This window comes from Mesocricetus auratus, unplaced genomic scaffold (genome assembly GCF_017639785.1).
Source record: "Mesocricetus auratus isolate SY011 unplaced genomic scaffold, BCM_Maur_2.0 Super-Scaffold_100021, whole genome shotgun sequence".
NCBI lineage: Eukaryota > Metazoa > Chordata > Mammalia > Rodentia > Cricetidae > Mesocricetus > Mesocricetus auratus.
This window is the reverse complement of record NW_024429202.1, coordinates 6,080,208-6,100,186: the sequence shown is the minus strand read 5'-3', so window position 1 is coordinate 6,100,186 and position 19,979 is coordinate 6,080,208. Positions and strand designations below refer to the sequence as shown.

The 19,979-nt window shown below is 54.9% G+C and overlaps 1 protein-coding gene, 1 non-coding gene and 1 pseudogene across 9 annotated transcripts; all 3 read right to left on the bottom strand.

Annotated features, from left to right (window-relative positions):
• Positions 1 to 1,849: 1,849 nt before the first annotated feature.
• On the bottom strand, positions 1,850 to 15,460 carry Mdfi (MyoD family inhibitor). Of its 8 annotated transcripts, none has more exons than XM_040729408.1 (6): positions 14,077 to 14,094; positions 13,772 to 13,858; positions 11,099 to 11,314; positions 7,894 to 8,076; positions 4,870 to 5,097; positions 1,850 to 2,646 (listed from the first exon to the last, which is right to left on the bottom strand). In XM_040729408.1, exons 4-6 carry the CDS (start codon positions 8,066 to 8,068, stop codon positions 2,390 to 2,392), a joined length of 660 nt encoding a protein of 219 aa, XP_040585342.1. In that variant the 5' UTR covers positions 8,069 to 8,076; positions 11,099 to 11,314; positions 13,772 to 13,858; positions 14,077 to 14,094; the 3' UTR covers positions 1,850 to 2,389. The 8 variants fall into 8 exon arrangements, with proteins under 8 accessions (XP_040585342.1, XP_012970470.1, XP_021084257.1 ...); XM_040729405.1 differs by lacking the exon at positions 14,077 to 14,094 and adding an exon at positions 15,147 to 15,460 and having other exon boundaries at positions 2,462 to 2,646; positions 13,839 to 13,858; XM_013115016.3 differs by lacking the exons at positions 11,099 to 11,314; positions 14,077 to 14,094 and adding an exon at positions 15,147 to 15,261.
• Positions 15,461 to 17,960: 2,500 nt separating this feature from the next.
• Positions 17,961 to 18,696, bottom strand: LOC101830432 (annotated as a pseudogene).
• A 533-nt stretch (positions 18,697 to 19,229) lies between these two features.
• Positions 19,230 to 19,396, bottom strand: LOC121133390. Its single transcript, XR_005870221.1, has one exon. It is a non-coding gene; the product is annotated as a U1 spliceosomal RNA (small nuclear RNA).
• Between the last annotated feature and the right edge of the window lie 583 nt (positions 19,397 to 19,979).

Sequence of the window (19,979 nt, the reverse complement as noted above, 5' to 3'; positions counted from 1 at the left end):
ACAAAAGAAGCTACAAGAGGTGGTGAGCACCTTCAACCCCAGAGCTGGGGAGGCAGAGGCAGGCAGATCAGTGAGTTCGAGGTCAGCCTGGTCTACAGAGTGAGCTCCAGGACAGCCAGGCTACCTAGAAAGAACTTCTCTCAAAACACACAAACAGGGCCGGGGGTGGGGGGGTGGCATACACCTTTAATCCCAGCACTCAGGAGGCAGAGGCAGGTGGATCTCTGTGAGTTCGAGGCCAGGCTGGACTGACAGCCTCCAAAACAATACAGAGAAACCCTGTCTCGTAAAACCAAAAACAACAACAACAACAAAACCACAAACAAAAAGAGCGTATAAAATGTACATTGAACTCTTGAACCTTGGACATGCGCAGTAAGTAAATAAAAACTGTGAACAAATGAATATAGACACGTTAATGAACACTAGGGGGGGCTGTGTGCTTTCTTTAATGAACACTAGGGGGCCTGTGTGCTTTCTCCTGGCTTGACTGTGACTCCAGGCAGGTTTGTCTTCTCCTACGTTTCCATCGCGGTATTAGAATCCGCTAATGCAGGCAGAGTAAGGACCACAGCATGGGCCTGTGAGGCAGAAGTCCCTTTAGGGCTTGTCACAGCCAGCTGCTACTGCAGGGAAGCCCACTGCTCCATAATATTCCCAAGGGAGTTTGGTTTGCCTACAGCCCATCTGAGTGTCCTTCCCAGCAGAACCTCTGGCCCGCTCCAGCCATCGGATGGGAGCAGCGACCGCTCATACCTTTGTGTGCCTGCATCTCAGGTCCTCTCTAGCCAAGTCTCTTCCTGGGACCCTAAGTCCCCACCATGTGACCTACCCTGATCTCTTAGGTACCCCAGTGCAGATCAGTGATGCCCATGCTGGCCACATCCTACGTTTTTGCCAGAATGGGTCACAGGACCTCTGAGGCTCCTGTGGTCCTGACAAGGCTTCCTTCTCCTCCAGCCTCTGACAACTGGGGAACAGAACTTGAGCCAGGGAATGTGACCTTTGCTCAGGTCACATCTGCCCTCAACTCCCAGGATCCCAGGCACAAGTCAGGGCATGCAGGCCTGGGGTAACCCCTTCCTAGGCTGACACAGGGCCAGCCTGAGCCTTGGAGCCACTCCATCAGGAAGCTTGGAGAAGCTACAGTCAGCAGGATTAATTAATCAAAGCCTGAACACATCTGTTGTTAATTACACTGTGCCAAGGTTAACTCTTCCTTTGCCGAATCCCGCTGTCAGTTGGCAGGCATCGGGAACAGCAGTGAGGACTGGACCTATCCTTTTCCCTTCACGGGAAGCGAAATCATGAGCCGGAGAGAAGGGCAGCGAGAGAGAGGGAGGGAGGGAGGGAAGGAGGGAGGGAGGGAGGGAAGGAGGGAGGGAGGGAGGGAGGGAGGGAGAGAGGGAGGGAGGGAGGGGGAGAGAGAGAGAGAGGCAGAGAGAGAGAGAGAAAGAGAGGGAGGGGGAGAGAGAGAGAGAGAGGCAGAGAGAGAGAGAGAGAGAGAGGTGCAGGCCTGCCCACAGGCTGTGTGCCACAGGACAACCTCAGGGTCAGCCCTCGCCTTCCATCTTGCTTGAAATAGTTTCTTGTGTGATAGCTGGCCTTCAGGCTTCCAGAGGTTCTCCTGTCTGCCTTCCATCTTGCTATAGGAGGGCTGGAATGGCAGACACAGGCTTCCACCCATCTTTTAAGTGGATTCTGGGGATCCAAACCCAGTCCCTCATGCTTGTGTGGCAAGTGTTTTACCTCTAGCCCATCCGAGGCCCCATACAAGGTGCAGTGGGGGGGGGTTTGCTTTTGAGCATTTATGTCCCCACACTTTGTCACGAGTCCTGAGGAGAGTGGAGACGGAACAAATCTCTTTATTTACAGAAATGAATAAAACAGACCCTCCCTCTACCACCCCCTTCCAGTCTTTTCCTTACAGCCTCCCCTCCCACCAACCCCGCCGTAAGCCCCATCCTCTTGGTCACTATATGGGTTAGGCCCCTCCAAGAGCCGAGTAAATGAGCTGGGGAGGCGGGTGGGGCCTGACAATGGGCAGGGCAGGTGTCTTTTCACATTTTTTGTCCTCCAAGCTGGGGCAGCACAGGGAGGCGGGCACTTGGAGCAGAGAGGTAGAGAAGGACATGGGCCTCCCGGCCTGACCCCTCCCCTGCCTTTCACAGTGTTCTGAGCCCTGGCGCTAACTGGCTCTGTCCCGCCAGGCTCTAGACGCCATGTTCTAGATCAAGGAGAGCAGGCTTGTCTGGAAAGGACCTGTCCTGTGGCTGAGGGGACTCCTCTGGCCATCCCACCTTCTCACATCTGGGTTGGGATTCTCAGTGGGCCCCGGGGACGGGGGAGGTGTCAAGCTTTGTGTGACCACTCTGGGGCCACCGTGGCGTCAGGAGGAGAAGCAGAGTCCACAGCATTCCATGCAGATCTCCAGGCAGTCTGCTGACTCACAGCAGGCATCCACAATGCCGCAGTCCAGGTCACAGGGCAGGTCACAGTCTGCACACTCTCCCGAGCCGCAGCAGCAGCAGCAGAGGCAGGAGTCCTCGGAGCTGCAGGAGCCGCAGGTGGCGCAGTCCAGGACGATGTTGCAGAGCGTCAGGAACTCACAGAACAGACACGACAGTATGCAGTGGACGCAGCAATCTGTGGGCAGAGGGTGGGCGAGTGAGGGACAGGAGCCAGCCAGCCCCACCGACAACAGTCCAGCAGACCTAGCTTCTGAGGCCCCCATCGCCCCAGGAAGCAAATGGGGCCAGTAGGGGTACCCAGTGTCTTTACAGGCACAGGAGGCAAGCAACTAAGAGTGGGGACTGGGGGGAGCCCAGGCAGGCTGCGGGGGGGAGTCCGTTCTTAATCGTCCTCTGATTATGTATTTATCAAACGCAGGTGAAGAGGCGTCCTTAACTTGGCCTCTGGACTTCACACTCTCCCCTCTTCAGCCTTCCGTGCTGGTGTGGCCATTCCCATGCTAACACAGCCTCTATACCATACACTTGTCACATGGATGACGATCCCATGCGCACCCTTTCCATGAGAGGAGGGCATGGGTTAGGCACCTAGCATGTATTAGATCCCCAGTATGCACAGTTGTTATTATCATTCATTTTCTGGTATCCCTGGGAATTGAACCCAGGACCTTGAACATGCTAGATAAGTGCTCTACCACCTAGCGCCCCCCCCCCCAGGACAAGTTAAGTGAATGATTGCCTGATTGCCTATCATACAAACACTTTGGGCAGAACCTGCCCCAAGAGGCGAGACGGTATCATAATGCCTTACTTAACAAATTGGGGAGTGGGGCATGGGGGGGCGGCAGGCCCACACTAGAAAGATGGCTCAGTGGTTAAGAGCATTTGCTCTTCTCCTGGAGGACCTGGGTTGGGTTCCATCCAGTTCAATTCCAAGCTTCCACATGATGGGTCTCCACCATTTGTAACTCCAGTTCCAGGGGATCTGACGCCCTCTTCTGGCCTCTGAGGGTACCAGGTACACACATGGTGCACACACACATATGTGCAGGCAAAGCCCTCATACGCACCAAGTGAATAAATCTTAAACAAGAACAACAAATGCACACATCGAATCCCGATTGCAGGGGGCCAGGCCAGGGTCCCCCAACATGGTCGGGTGGTTCCTGAGCTATAGATGGCTGCCCCATGATACCTCGTGGGCCAAGCAGATGGCTGACCCGGGCAGCCCAAAGAGCCTCTGTGTTGCTAGGACAGCAAGCAGCTGGGTGTCTGACCTGCTGCACCTTGTGCCCCTGTCCCTCCTCCCTCCCCCTCCTTCCCCCTCCCTCCTCCTCCCCTCCCTCCCTCTCCCCTCCCTCCCAAACCCTCCTCCCTCCCCATCCCTCCCCCTCCCTCCCTCCCTCTGCCCTTCCTCCCCCTCCCCCTCCCCACCTCTCCCCTCCCTTCCCTGCACCTGCAGCTCAGCATCATTTTATTCTCTCCTTTTGTTTGACCAAGCAGATGGTCCACTCTAAAGGTAATTTTAAAAAATATTTTCTTTGGTGCTGGGGATGCAAGCAGGGCCGTGTGCACGCTAAGCACGTGCCCCACAACCCCCTGGTGGAAATTTCCCTATTGTAGAAATAAAATGGCTTGCCGGGCGGTGGTGGCACATGCCTTTAATCCCAGCACTCCGGAGGCAGAGGCAGGATCTCTGTGAGTTCGAAGCCAGCCTGGTCTACAAGAGCTAGTTCCAGGACAGCCTCCAAAGACACAGAAAAACCCTGTTTCGAAAAACCAAAAAAAGAAAAAAAGAAAAAAAAAAAGAAATAAAGTGGTTTAGACTGGATCAGTCCAGGTGGCTACATTCCTCGTTAGATTGAGCCTAAGAGAGTCGGGCTGGGACAGCGATCACTTCACCGACCGGGCGTACATGCAAGGTGTACTAACTTGAATGGGACATCAAGGGCTCGTTAGGGCCAGGCCTTTGGACCCCTCTGTCAACCCTCACCTTGGCTTCTGCCCAGCCTCTAGCTGTTTCTTCCTTGGGCCCCATGGATGATTCACTGGAGGCTGGAGGTCTACCTTTCTACACACACATCCACATACATGCGGAGCTCAGAGGGCAGCCTGCAGGAGTCAGCATGCCCACCATGGGGATACCAGGAAGCCAGCTCAGCTCACGGCAATCCTGCTTCAGCCTCCGAGTGCTGGATAGAAGGCGTGTGAGCCACCAAGCCTGCCTTATTGAGACAGTGTCTTGTTATGTAGCCCAGGATGGCCTTGATCCTCCTGCCTCATCCTCCTAGGTGCTGAGCCTTTTGGCTCGAGGCATTGTGTCCCACTGAGCTGTGCAATTCTTAACCAGAAGCTGGTGATGCCGTCTGCCTGAGGATCTGGCACGGCAGGACCTTACCTTCCTGGGCCTGGAGGGGGACCTGCGAAGCCGACCGGGTGCTGCCTTTGCTCTTCCTTCCGGCCTGGCTGCCCAGAGATGGGTGTGTCTGCAACTTCCGGTGGGCCTTGGGGCCTCCGGGAGCACCATTCCCCGCATGCCCGGCACTGCCCAGCTCTGAGGGGTGGCTGTGGCTGGAGCCATTTGGCAGTAGTGGGGTGCAGCCTAAGGGGTTCCCCTGAGGCTGGCCTGGAGGGGTGAAGAGGAAAGGTGATGGGGAAAGCGCATCGCCCTCCAGCAACCCGTTTGAACCCGGCACACCTCAGGGCAGCGAAGGCAGGATTGTGTCTTTTACATGGAGAAACTGAGGCCCGGAAAGCCGAAATGACTAGCCCAGAGTGACACCACGGAACAGCCAAAGACTGGGGCTCAGCTCCCAACTCCCATGGCAGTCCTCATTCCAGAAAAACGAAAACCAAAGGTACAAAGCAGGGGTGAGACCTCTTGTTTTTGGCTCTGGGATCTGGGCTAGAGTAGCGGGGTTGGGGCGACACGGTTGGGCGACACGGTTGGCTGGGGCTGCTTAAGGCGGCAATGAATCAGTTAACCTTCACCTCGGCCTCTGCCAATCCCCCAGCTGTTTTCGCCCTTGGTGCTGCTGGGTGACTTATTGGGAACATCTGTTTGGAGACACACGCTTGGCCCTGGACTCGAAAGCCCCTCACAGCGGTCCCTTTATTTTCTGCTTCTCACCATAGTCCCGCCCCACCCTGCTGTCCTGGGCAGAGAGAGCTGAGGGCTCCTGGGTGACAAGGGGTGGAGTAGGGACAGGAGCTGGTGGGGAGAGAGACCTCCGGGAAGGCCAGTCACCCTCCTAGGCTAAGCAACCAATCTTAGGAAGCTGATCCCGGGGACTGCCCCCAAATCCTCGGATGCTCTCTGGAGCTCATTCAAAGGGTGCTCAATGGAGTGGCTTGGCACTAGTCTCAGAGGTGCTGGTATGTGTATGCCATGCTGGTAGGGGTGAAGACGGGGTCACAAGAAATGCCTTGTGCAAACATGGGGCTCTTCCACCCTTTAGCTGGGCCCTGGTGCCCTGGCTTCTCCAGGCTGACTTGTGGATTTGCATTCTACAGGAGAGAGATGCCAGGGCCCCTTGGGTGCTCAGGGGAGGGGAAGGTGGCTTTGGTGCGCCTCTGAGCTGTGGGGGCTGTGCCAGCGTCACCGTCCCATTGAACCCTCGCTGCGTGCTAGCCAGTCGCTGTCCCCAATATTTGCTAACTATTTTCTCATGGAACCCTCTTTAAAAGCCCCCCTCTCCCTTTGAGTCTTTTGTAGCCAAAGCTGAACTCAAATTGGCTATGTAGCTGTGAAACTTGGATGCTCAAGTCTGTGGTCCTCCTGCCTCCACTTGCAGCGTGCTGGGATTACTGATGGAGACCACCATGCCTGGGTCACTATCTGTTCTTACTGAGGAGAAAACAAAGGGCCAGAGACAGAACTAACCTGAGACTCTGAGCTGGGCTCAGGACAGAAAGGCAAGGGGCGGGGCAAAGGCTGGGAGCCAGGGGGTTTGCATAATCACTTCCTATACGCAGTTGCTAGTTAACATGTTTTGAGTGGGTATTAGGGGCAAGACATTGTACTAAGATACGTACACACGAGTAACATGCAAGCAATCTATTACTGGCACAGTTTTCAGATGAAAAAACTTGAGGACTAGCTGGCACAACTCACAGAAAGATCCCAGGGCTGGGAAGAGGCTGGAGTCTGGGGAACAAGGTCAATGACAAGGTGGGACACAGGGGAGCGTGCTGGGGTAGCGGCAAGGCATGGCTGGGGCCTTCACCCCGCAAACAGGAGCAAAGCCACGGGAGTGGCCAGGCCTGAATCAGGCTCTAGGGAAGACTGGCTGAGTCTCTGGCCAGGTTCACTGTCCCTTGCCCTGCTGCCTAAACGTGGGTACAGCGGCCAGAGGGAGGGAGTCTGCGGTGAGCCTAGGGCCCTGGGAGGTACTGCAGACACAAAGCTCTCCTGTGGCCTCGGCTGTGGGGTGGCCAAGGGGTGGGGTGGGGTTGAGTCACAGTGCAAACACTCAGGGCCACAGACACAGGGGTGTCTGTCCCTTTCTCACCTGGGGCCCCTTCCCTGTGGCCACAGCCATGACCTCCTTTCCTCAATTTTGTGTGTGTGCATGTGTGTGCATGTGTATGTGGTGTGTGTGTGTGCGCGCGCACACATGTATATGTGTATGTGTGTGTGCATGTGTGTGGTGTGTATGTGTGTACATGTGTACATGTGTGTGGTGTATGTGTGTCTCTGTGTGTATGTGTACATGTGTGTGTGTGTAGTGTGTGTGTGTGTGCGTGTAGGAGGCTGAGGACACTGTTCTCACAGGAGTCAAGAATCCGACTTCCAGGCTGTCCAGCTGGCCTGAGATGCCCTCTCTAGAGGAGCAGGAGGTGCATTATTTGTGCCAGCAAAGCAGGTGGGCATCGCAGAGTGGGGCCAGGAGGCTTGAGCACCTCGTGTGTCCTGGTCTGGTCTGGGTCTGTACCTCAGTCTGCTCATCTACAGAACCAACTTGACCAGCTGTGGTGACGCCTCTCTAGGGAAGCACTCAAGCTCACTCAAAGACAATTTCCTTTGAGGCGCTATCATGGAAGGCAGCAGTTGCTTATCATAAAACAACCTGGGCAGCCCTTGCCCAGCTCCCAGGGTGCTGTGGAGACCTCCAGACAGGCCTGGTAGAGAAGACTAATCCATCTGGGGACTTCCCTCTCTCCTTCGCACCCTGGTCCCGCCCTGAAGCGTGCACTGCGAGTGTGTCAGCTTCTTGCCCCGCCCAACACCAATTCTCTTTCTCAGAAGTAAAGGGTGGCTCCCGTCCTGCAGCCTCAAGCTGTATTGCCTGGAGCCTGGCCTCTTACAGGGCAGAGAGGGAGAGAGCAGCTGCACCTGTACACCCGACAGCGTACCTGGGTTGGATTTCTGAGGGCAGCCCTTGCATATTGCCACCCCAAACCCCAGTTCTCTGAGACTCACACGTCACAGCTTCTGTGGGAACATCCAGACCAGTGCTGCTCAGCGCCTGGTGAATCCTGGGACCACTGTCTTGGGGCATGGAGGGTGCCACCTCCTCCGGGGAGCCCTCTTCCGATGATGCCTTTGCAGGACGAGTGGATCCTGATGCTACCTCCAGCCCAGGGAGGAGGGACATGGTCTGGGCTAGGGAAAAGCAGATTATGATGGACTGTTTTCCTGGAGTCCTCTTGTGGGCCCGGGTCTGGCCTACAGAGCAGAGCACTTCTGGACCCTTCACGAGTCACCAGCTACCACCTGATCTGGATGTGGTGTTTCACTTCCAAATGGAAAGTTCCATGTGTGTACAAGGGCATGTGGGCATGAAAGCGTCCCTGGGTGGGTGAGCATGTGTGGCATCAGGAGGAGGGGCCTGTGTGGAGGGAGAAGTAGGGAGAGGACAGGCTCACAGTGTGGGCAACAATGGAGCCAAGGAGGAAGCCATGGAGACTGACAGGCACTGCAAGGTAGATGCCAAGAAAAGAGAGTTCAGGAGGTTGGGTGGGGAAGGCAGAGCCATGAGACCTGGCGACAGGCTGTCTGGGGCCAGCAAGAAAGCCAGCTTCGAAGACTAGACAGGGCCGACCAGAGCAAGAAGCTGTTGTGAGACAGGAAGAAGGCAGATGTGGGGAAACTGGGTCAGAGAGGGGATGCCAGCACAGGAGAGGAGAGCGCGCAACCTGGGGTAAGGAGCGGGAGGGGCCGCAGGCAGGAAGAAGGCCGGGAGACAGCCAGGAGAGCTGGGGAAGAGGTGAACCACCGTCCTGTGTAATTAGAGTGGCTCTGGGCAGGGTGGGCGGAATGAGGGAACCAGGCCACCTTCAAACCACAGCTCCCTCGGCCGCAGGCGGCAGGACTAGGGCCCCGTGGGCAAGGGACAGGGGATGGGAGGTGTCTGAGAGCCCAGAGCCTCAGCCTCTGAGTAAGGCAGGTCTGTGGGTAAAGCCAGGGGTCACGGGGTAAAGCCACGCAGACCCCAGGCTGTGCTGTGCGGTGAGGCAGCATGGCCTCTCTCTCTGCCTGTCTCTTTCACACCTCCCGTGCTGAGAGACCGGAGAAACAGAAGTGAGAGGCAACACCGAAGGGCAGGGTTGGGGCGGGCGGGGTGGGGGAGGGGGTGGGGGAGGGGAGGCTACGTAGATGGGGGGTGGAAGGAAACAGCAGCGATGCCCAAAGGTGAGAGGTCAGCATCCAAGCCACTCTGTACACACCAGAAAAGGACGGGGATGGAGGCAAAGGCTGGTCCGGAGAATGGGAACAGGTTCCATTACAGAGAACAGAGACCCACTTATATAGATGTCCTCTGAGCTGTCTTCAGATGAGAGAGGGAGAGATGACAGCCATGGAGGGAGATAAGCAGAGCCATCCGTGAAGATGTGGGCACTTGAATCTGGGGGTCAGAAGCTGGAAGTAGGCCTGGGGTGCCCCAGTGTCCAGCCCTTCACTGGCTGCTGGGTCCCTGTTAACAGCCCCTAGTTCCCCTTGGCCATGTGGACAGAGATCCCAGAAGCCTATGGGTAGCACGGAGGGCTGTAGGCTCAAGTAGGCACGCTTCTGTCTGCCCAGGGCAAGTAGGAGCTGGGGCAAAAAGGAGGGGGTTCAGGGGCCAGAAGAGCAGAAGGCTGCAGCAGGGGTGTTTATAAGTCTTGCTGAGGAAGAGGGTTGGGAATGCATTTCAGTTAGAGCGCTTGTTGACATGAAAACAACAACTATGATTGCTACTCCCAGCACTGCCAAAAACCCAAAGCCCCCAAAACGAAAACAAACAATGCTAGCTTTTTCACCTCACGGGTGATGCCAATCCCAGCACTGGGGAGGCAGAGGCAGGCCGATCTGAGTTCGAGGCCAGCCTGGTCTACAGAGTGAGTTCCCAGGACAGCCAGGGCTACATAGAGAAGCTTTGTCTCAAAAGACAACAACAAAACCCCCACAAATTTTAAAGGCCTATAGGTGTGTGTGTGTGTGCATGTGCACGTGTGTGTTTGCCTGTGTGTGCACATACACACGTGTCAGGAGGTACACTGGAGAAGGCAGTATGCACTGAGTCATAAGTTTTCTTGGGGGTTGTTTGAGAAGAGCTATGGGAACCAAGACCCCAGAGCCACCAGCTTGGTGGGAATGAGGGAGCATATGCCATTTGGTGCTACTGAGGCTGGGAGTCTGGAATAGCAGCTGGTCATTAAAGGCCCTTGGCTTCCTGGACTTTCTCCTGAGGTCACAGAGTGCACAGCTTTGAATAGACAGAGTCGAGATTCCTGCTCTTTTGACCCCCCAGGGCTTGGGAAGAAGAAAGACAAGAAAGAGGGTTTAAGGGGATGGGAGTCTCTTCTCCATCCCTTTCACCCAGGAGTCTCTCCTCACAAGTCACTACAAGGCTGGTGGTCTCGAATCTAGACGGAACAGAATTTTCTAGAGAGACCAGACTGTGGCCTGAGGAAGTTGGCCCTGGGAAGTTTGCCATTCTAGGACCATGTCTAGTGGCTCAACCCGGACAGAGGGACAGACCTCCTGAAGCTAGGAGGGTCACAGTGTAGACCACAAGAGGGGGCAGAGCAGGTGCTCAGGACAGGCCAGCAGAAGCGAAGGAAAAGGCGGAGTCAGGAAGGCCCATCTGCCCAGGGACGCTGCCCCAGAGGACAGGACCCCAAGACACGGGCTCAACGGCACTTGCAGGATGGGTGGGACAGAAGAGACAGGGCACAGGGCGGAGGTCTGGCAGATCGATAGGGTAAAGAGCCCGGTTTTCCTTCTGTGACCAAAAGACCCCACTGTCCCCCTTGGAGAAGAGAGCATCTCTAAGGAGCGTTGCGTGTAACCAGGGTAGAGGTGTAGTTGGGAAAGGCCATTAGGGAACACTGTGGGCGTGCATAAAAGACCCAGCTGAAAGCATGGGTGATGAGGGGGTGATGTCCCCAGCTGGAGTCTCAGCAGGTGCCATCTGGCCACCCGGCTGCACATCTACCTCACCCACCTGGCCACAGCGACACCATTCTTTAATTTACACAAACATACTAGTGTCCTGCACCCCTGGTGAAGTCCAGACGGGAGTCTCTTCAGCACACGCTCACCCCTAAGTGGGGCAAGGCTCTGGCCTCTGTGCCTCTCTGGAAAGGAGTGGAAATAACATACTGAAATCCGCACGCCCCACGCAAAGTCTGGGGAGACTCACACCAACAGCAGGGACCCCGTGGACTCCCGCTGCCTGTTATCCTCCAGGTTGGGGGATGGTTCTTGGCCAGGAAGAAAGAGGAGAACCTCTTCCAGGTAGAATGGGTTCACTTCAAGCCTGGCCAGTTTCCACGTTCTGGGGCTCCAAGTCCGGCCGCCAGCATTGTCTTTGTGGACAGTGGATCTGGGTTCCCTGCCCCTTGGGCTATGACTGTCTCTGGAAAGAGAAGACCACGACTTCAGACCAGAGAGTGGTGGCTGAAACCTCACGTTCACTCTCTGTCACACACCTTCAATCAATGTACAAAGGTCTTGTGTTCCAGGCAGACTAGCCCGTCCAGGCCCCTGGGCCATCCCAACAGCTTCTGGCCAAATTACCTGTGCTTATGTAGTTCCTTGTACCACACTGCTGCCCATGCTCCCTGGTCCAGCTGCAGCCTCATCTCTCCCTTCAGAAAGCCTTTCCCAACACCTGTGGTGTCCGTGTGTCCTCCACGCTGCCCTGTTACTGACAGTCTGACAATGACCTGCTAGTCTCTCGTCCATCTCTTTTGGTGTTAGTATTTACCTCTGCATGTCTGTGACTCGAGTGCTGGAGTTCAGAAGGCCCCAGGTTAGGGGAAGGAGAAAGAGGGGCCACATCAAGGATTACGGATGGCATCTGGCTTTGAAGCCCAGGGCAACCAGAGAAAGTGGACTATTTTGATAGAGGATGTGAGCTGTCAGTTATGTCCAATCCAGTTGTTTTATTTTAGGTCCGAGGGCTCCAGTTCCCAGGAAATTGAATTTAGAGCCATGGCTAGAAATGTGACGCCCAGTGCTAGGCAGAAATCTTGTGGGTTAGGGAGCCCGGCTCTTGGAGCCCTCAGGAGTGGGTGGGGTAGTGGCCAGGGTTAGGGTCAAGAGTGTGAGTGCTTGGCCACCCGCCCTAACCACAGCTGCCTAGTCCTCTTGTGCCCTGTCTATATTGTGGGTGCCTGAAAGTGGAGGCATGTCACACCCTGGCTGTCCTCCCAGCAGCTTCCACCCTGGGGACAGTGCTGTGCTCTCCCTGTTCTGTGGGCATGCAGGGAGCATGAGGGGTTCTGGTCTCAGGGTCAGGCATCTGTGGAGTTTTGGCTGTATCTCCTGCGGTTTGGGCTTCCTGGGTAGCAGGCAGAACAGTCCAGAACAGGACAAGTGTTACAAAAGCCACATTGTCTGGCCCAGTTCAGGCTGGGGAGGGGTCTTGCTGGGGGCCTCAAATTACAGCCCAGGACTAAGCCTTCCCAGCAGCTCCCCCTGGACTCTGCAGCCTGTGTTGAGCACACTTGGCTCCCCTCCTCTGCCAGTGGGTGGAGAGCAGGTCAGACTGGGGAGGGGGTCTTGGATGGAGATATCAGAGGAGAGAGCAGAGAAAACGAATAAGGAAGGAAGGGAACATGGAAAAGTGGGGGTGACAGAGACGCCAAAAGAGACAGAGAAAGTTCCCAGACACAAAGGCCTCCCAGCCTCCTGTTCCCTGCTGTCCTTCCAAGCTGAAGGAACCTGGTCCTTGGCGGCGCATATTCCCCAGAACTCTAAGTCCTTGTATCAAGGGCTCTACCGGAACAGGGACTTAGGATTGGTGCAGACAAGGGCACAGACAGACTTGTCTCCACTGGCCAGACATCCTTAGAGTTTTGGAGATCCTCCACCTCTACAGCTGTGAGGGTCCAGGCCAGGTAGACAGTCAATGGTGACCATTCCCAAACAGACATACAGCTAGGGTGGCCAGGCTGGGGGTGAGGCGTGGAGGCTGGGGCCAGCCAGAGAAGGGGAAAGGACTGTCTAAGATCATGAGGGTAGTTCGAGGTCCACGGTTGGATCTTCATTGCTGAGACAGTCTGGGAGAAGGGAGAGGTTAGCTTGGTGGGAGGAAGGCAGGGCCTCTGACGGAGCCAAAACGGGTTTAAGTCAGAAAATCTGGGCAGACACTTTTGCTGCCCCGCCCCCACCGAATCTGGACTTCATAGAGTCTTCCTAGGAGAAAGCAATGGGAGGGCAGACTGAGGTCCCCGCACATCCTTCTTCAGTCTGCACGGTCCAGGGAGAAGCGGGGTGGTTTAGCCTCTGAGGTGGGGGAGGGGCCTCTCACTACGTTGCACAAGGTGTGTGTTTGTGTACCACGCTGGGTAGGGACTGAGGGGAGGGAAGGGGCCAGGTTTGTAGCCACTAGTTGCGGAAACAAAAGTTTTCAAAAAGCGCTCGAACTTACACTCTGTTTAGTTTGGGGGAAGGGAAGAAGAGAGAGCAGACACCGCCCCTCCTCCCGCCACACACCCCTGCTAAGGCCCTCATAAATATTCACACACTGGGCAGGAATGGTTGGGACACAAATCCCAATATTACGGGCAGACACCTCGTGTGCGTGTGCGTGTTTGTGTGTGTAGATGGGGCTGGGGGGAGCTGGAGCCAACTCCGCTCAGCCATGGCTGCCTGCTCCGGGCCCTGCCTCCTCACCACAGCCCTGTACTCCTTTCTGCTTCTCTTGGACCGGGTCCCCAATACTCGGACTTCTCACCCCCACTCCCACCCAGGCTCCTGGGAGCTATCCGCCCGTGTCTCTGCGAGAGAACCAACCCCCCAACCCCCCAAACCCTCTTAGACTTCCACCCCACTCCGGTCCATCTTCGCTTTCCATTCCCGCTCCTACCTGGGTCCAGGGCAGTGCTGGGGACTCCATGGGGCGCGTCGCAGAGAGAGGGGCACTGACCGCTCACCTGGGACATCGGCCCGGGACCTGGAGAAAACAGCGCTCTGAGGGCGGGGCGGGCCTCCCCCCGGGTGTGCGTGGGGGACCGGGGACCGGCTGGGGTGCCCTAGTGCAGACTCGTGCAAGTTGTGCTCCCCCAGGCAGGTCACCGCGTGGACCCCGCCATGCGACACCTGGGTGTCGCCCGCGCCCCCCTCCCCGCTCACTGGCTCTTGGCTCCCATTCCAGCGCCAGCTCGCACCCACCGATCGCCCCTTCCTTCTTCCTTCTGTCTCTCTTTCTCTCCAGCCCCCTCGCTCCTCCCCTCTTCCCTGGCCCACCCTGTCCCCGCCCCCTCCTCGCTGTCTCAGCCCCCGCCGCCCCCCACGCATCCCCTCCCCCGAGCGGGGCTCGGCGCTGCCAGGGCAGGACACGTCTATCCGCGGGGCGTCCGAGGCCCGAGCCCCCACAGGAAGCCAGCTCGTCTGGTTTCCTCCCCTCGCTCAGAGCCAGGGGCTCTAGTCTCCCCAGATCTCCGCCTCCTCAGGCCCGGAGGACCTCGCGGGCTGCACAAGGGGCCGCGTGTTTTCCTTCGGTCTTAAACTTTGCAAAAGTTTCCAGAATATCAAAAGAAAGAAGTCACAATCGGCCCCGGACAATGGTCTAAATAGAAGTAGCCCTCAAATCGCGTTGTCCCAAAGATGAGAGCAACCCAACTCCTCTGCTGCCTTTTGCTCGGCTTCCACTTGGGAACTGGGTGCCTGGAGTTTGGGGTTCAGCCCTCCAGAAACTGGACCTCCGGGAAACCCGAGTGTGTGTCATCAGCCTGCCAGAGGCATCCCCAGTGCCCTGCCATCCCTGCCAGTTAAACTGGGATTCGTTTCAGGGACTGTTCACTCCGTTTTTAGGCTCCAGGACGGCACCCCAACTTTCAAACACCAGGGTGAGTCGTAGAAGGGAGTAAGGAGAGGTCAGTCTGCTGGCTCGGCTGGAATTGTAAACTCTGGCTGCGGGGGGGAGCTGTCACCAAGCAGGGTGTGGGGTGGGGTATGTCCGGAGACCCCCAGAGTGACCCCAGGACCCGATTCCGAGAGCTTGCGGGCAGCCAGGTGGACTGGGCAGGCCCGTGCAGGGGACCTCAGGTAGGAAGCCCTTGTGGGACTCACACCGGACCTGAGCTGTCTCAAGCGCCTGCGTCGGTACCACCAGGGCTAATTAGGGAGGCGATGGCGCCAGGCCACCTCCTCCCAGCCCGCGCTACAACCGGAGGGAAGCTGGGCCGCCAGGGATGGACCTTCCCCACGGTCGCCTCCCAGGCCTGGAAGCCACTACTTACAGCTCTTGTAGGTCTTCTGGGCGCCGTCGGGGCCGGGTCCCGCGTGGCCCCCACGGCGCCCGCAGAGCTCTCAGCACCCTCGGCCACGTCCCGGCGATGGGCTGGAGTCACTGCTCCGGGAAGGAGGCGGGACGGGAGGGGGTCCCGCCCCAGACGCCTGGATGCTCGCCGCGGGGGGCTTGGTTCGGCTCTCCAGAGCTCTCCGAAATCAGGCTGTTGTCCCGGGGAGAGCTTGGGTGCACTCCTCCTTCCTGGTACTGGCTGAGTCACCGCGACGCGCCCGCGGCTTGGAGGGCTTGGCGGCTGTTGCATTCTTCCTGGCTTACCTGAGCCGGTAGGCTGGGCCTCACCTCGTTCAAAAGCAGCTCCAACCTACCGCTGGCCTCAGCGCCCCACCTTCAAGTTTTTCTGTTTCAGACCAGGGCTCCTGGAACTAATGCAATCCTTAAGCCTTGTTTCCAAGTCGCCTGTGGGTTGTGAAAGCCCCTGTCGGAAGTCCGCATTTACTTCTGCATAGCTGCAGAGTACCTTCACCTTAGCCATGCTGGCTACACAGGTGTGTTCCCTTTGAGGACTCAGCATGCTGGGCACTTGTGGTGTGTGAACTTTTTCTTGCTGTTGAGGCGGCTTTCACGAAGTCCAGGTTGGCCACAAACTCCTGTATAGCCAGTGACGACCTTGAACTCCATATCCTTCTGCTCCTACTTCCCAGGCACCCTGATTTCAGGTCACCACAGCCCGCTTATGTAGCGTCCTAAGTATTACTGGTGAGCTCCACTACGCCTGGCTTCTAAGAGTTGTTTATTATCGTTATATTATTTTTGAGACAGGGTCTCACTATGTTGCCATGGCTGGCCTGGAATTCACTTTGTAGACCAGGATACCCTCAAACACTTGCTTTGCCTCCCAAAGGCTGGGATTAAAAGTGTGTATCACCAGGTCCAGCTATTTCGCTATTAACTAGAAGTTTTTAGATTATGATAACACTTTTGTGTGTATGTATACACATAATAAACAAATAAATATCACCAAGAGACAATCCCCCAAAACCTAATTCCCTCTCAACCATTCCTTGATGCTCTCCAAGTTCAGATGTGGTATCAGATATCTGTAATAATTCCAGCAATTGGGAGACTGAGACAGGAGGATCCCAAATTGGAAGCCAGCCTGGATGTACAGTAGGACCTTGTCTTAAAGGAAAGCCAGCACAAGACATGCATTTCTCCTTCCTTCCTTCCTTCCTTCTTCCCTTCCTTCCTTCTTCCCTTCCTTCCTTCCTTCTTTCCTTTTTTTTCTAAGACAACCCTGGCTGTCCTGGAACTTGATTTATAGACCAGGCTAGCCTCGAACTCACAGAGATCCACCTGCCTCTGCCTCCCTAGTGCTGGCATTAAAGGCATGTGCCACCAACACCTGACCTTTTTTATATGTTTAGTGTGTGTGTGTATGTGTGTCTGTGTGTATAATTTATGTAATCTTCTTTGGTGAGATGTCTGATTTTCTTGTCTAATGGTTCATTATGGATTAGTTTTGAGAGTTCTTTGTATGATTAAAAATTGTGTGTATGTGGTGTGTGTGGTATGTGAGTGTGTGTATGTGCATGCGATGAGCGTGTTGTGTGTATATGAGTGTTTGTGTTGTATGTGGTGTGTGTATAGTGTGTGTATGTGTGTGTTGTATGTGTGAGAGTGTTTGTGACGTGTTTTTATGTGTGGTATATGTGTGTGAGTGTGTGTGGTATGTGTGTGTGAGTGTGTGTGGTGTGTGTGTATATGTGTGTGTGGTGTGTGTGTATGTGTGTGTGTGTGTGGTATGTGTGTGAGTGTGTGTGGTGTGTGTGTATATGTGTGTGTGGTATGTGTGAGTGTATGTATGTATATGGGGTGTGTGTGAGTATGCGTGTGTGTAGTGTGTGTTGTGTGTGAGAGTGTATGTGGTGTGTTTGTGTGTGTGGTATGTGTGTGAGTGTGTGTGGTGTGTGTGTATGTGTGTGTGAGTGTGTGTGGTATGTGTGTGTGAGTGTGTGTGGTGTGTGTGGTATGTGGGTGTGGGTGTGGGGGGGTGCACCTGCGTATGCACAGAGGCCAATGGAGGACATCAGTGTTCTGCATGTCCCTCCTCACTGTTTTCTTGGGTCAGGTCTCTCACTGGCCATGTAGCCATAGGCTGACAGCTGGCACATCCCTGGGATCTCCTTTCCCTATCCCACAGCACTGGAGTCACAGGCAGTATGGCTATGCCCAACTTTTTATTTGGGTGCTGAGGATTTGAACTCAGGTCTCCAAGTTTATACAGCAAGCACTCTTTATCCGAGAGTCAGTCTTTTATCAGATACAACTTTTGCAAACATTTTCCTTCAGTCTTGTCTTCTTCTTGACAGTTTTTAATTTTAATTAAATTAAGTTTATCACTTATTTCTCTCATGGGCCATGCCTTTTTTTGTGTTATGGTACTTAAAGAGCCACTGCCTGGCTTTTCTGGGTAATTTGTTCCTTCATATACAAATAATTTCAACACTCAACAGTCCCCCAGTAAAGTGCACAATTCGGTGGGTTTTGTTACATTGTTTTGTTGCTTTAAATTGCAGTTACAAAACAAAACAAAATTAGACACAGAATTTTTTATTTCAGCAATTTTGAAGTGTCCAACTCAATTGAAATAATTATACCCATGATATTGTGCAGCAACCTGTTTATAAAACTCTTCATCACCCCAAACAGAAACTCTTTAAATATTAAGCAATAACTCCCTGTACTAGAGCGAGAAAGAGAGATATCCCAGCCCACCAATCCTAAGTTTCTTTTTTTTTTTTAACAGACTTAATTCACTTTATTTTTCTTGTATGAAAACCCTTATGTGGTGGCCACAGCTGGAGCCTGGGTCCTCTGAACAGAGACTCTGGTGTGGGCTTTCACAAGATGGCCCGTGAATTCCTGATAAGGAGACTTGGTGAACACAGTCTCTTTCCAGAGGTCAGGGGTCAGGTAGCTGTAGGTCTTGGAGATGGCATCATAGGTGGCCTTGGCAAAGTTGCCCAGGGTGGCAGTGCAGCCCCTGGCTGACGTGTAGCAGTCATCAATACCGGCCATCATCAGTAGCTTCTTGGGCACAGGAGCCGAGATGATGCCAGTGTCTCTGGGGGCAGGGATGAGACGCACCAACACAGAGCCACAGCGGCCGGTCACTTTGCATGGGACAGTGTGGGGCTTGCCAATCTTGTTCCCCCAGTAGCCTCTCCGCACAGGGACAATGGAAAGCTTGGCCAAGATGATGGCCCCTGGATAGCTGTGGCTACCTCCTTGGAGCACTTCACACCAAGGCCAACATGACCGTTGTAGTCCCCAATAGCGACAAAAGCCTTGAACCTGGTGCGCTGGCCAGCCCGAGTCTGCTTCTGTACTGGCATGATTTTTAGAACTTCATCCTTTAGAGATGCGCCCAGAAAAAAATCAATAATCTCGGATTCCTTAATGGGCAGGGAGAACAGGTAGATCTCCTCCAGGGACTTGATCTTCATGTCCTTAACCAGGCGGCCCAGCTTGGTGACAGGGCTCCACTCCTTGTCTTCGGCTTTACCTCCACGAGCCCCGCGGCCTCAACCACGGCCACGGCCTCGACCACGACCGAAGCCTCCGTGGAAGCCGCCTTGGCCGCCTAATCCCGGGCCCCCGGGTCCTCCGGGCCCTCCCGCTGCACCGGCGTCATCGCCATTTGGTGTTTTCCCGAAGTAGAAGAAGCCAATCCTAAGTTTCTTGACTGTGGACCCATTACTCTGACCTGATTGCCCATTTTCACACTCTTTATTCCTTTGAACAAGCTGGAATCTACAGCCATCATCGTCAAAGAATGCAGTGTAAGCTGGGTGGTGGGGGTGCACACCTTGAACCCCAGCACTCAGGAGGCAGAGGTCAGCCAGTTCCAGGACAGCCAGGGATACACAGAAAAGCCCTGTCTCAAAAACAAAAACAAAGCAAAGCAAAAACAGCAACAAAACCAAGAATGTAGTCTATACAGCACAAGCACATAGAGTACATCTTCGTGAGTTCCACAGTGGTAGAGATAATGGAGTATTTCCCTTCAACTTGAGAGAGAGCACAAACACATTTCCTCATTGCCACAAATTACATGGTTAAGTTTCCCACGTGGGGGGAGCCACAAGGGGCAGCACACCCAGAGTGCATTGGATGAGCCTCACCCTGGGAAAGCTACCTTCACCACACCATCATGGGCCCACCCTGCCAGGTAAGCAGCTAGGCAACAGTGCACTGCTGCTCTCCAAGGAAGGCGCATTCTACAGACAGTCTTCCCTAACCTGGCCATCATTTTTCCGGATCCCATGGTCCTTTGACAATCTGATGGTAGCTATAAGCTCCCTCTCCAAAAGCTTCCCCTGAAAGTAAGTGGCATTTCCAACACAATTCTGGGAGGTTCCAGAACTCCAGAAAGCTCCATGGCGTGACATCAGGGGCTGGGGAGAGTCTCTGTGCTCTGTCCCCTGTCAGCTGTTTTCCTGAGAGCCTCTGACATTAACGGCAAACAGTATCGATAAAAATTACAAGGAAAGTAGGTTGAGTTTGGCAGGGAGAAGAGAGCACCCCCCTAATGGCAGAGAGACTAAGCCAGGACTTCAGGTGCCAAGGGAGGTGATAGAATTGGGAAGGACACAGGTGTAGACCCGCGTATCCATGGACTCCTATGGGGAGCCATCTTGCTTTACCCAGAAGCAGTCAAGCTGATGTTGGTGACCCCTTACACTAATGGGCGATTACCAAGAGTTTGGGGGATCGTTTCTGCTTTGGACCTTGCTATAATAAGAAGCAATAGATTTCCACC

Excerpts from the sequence above, each read along its gene's own strand:
- Mdfi (XM_040729405.1), bottom strand. The coding sequence starts at position 15,458 with ATGCAACAGCCGCCAAGCCCTCCAAGCCGCGGGCGCGTCGCGGTGACT. Across the intron at positions 13,859-15,146 it reads CCAGAAGACCTACAAGAGCT|GTCCCGGGCCGATGTCCCAG; the intron begins GTAAGTAGTGGC and ends TGTTTTCTCCAG. Across the intron at positions 8,077-11,098 it reads ACGGGGTCCCTGCTGTTGGT|CCCAGACCATGTCCCTCCTC; the intron begins GTGAGTCTCCCC and ends GCTTTTCCCTAG.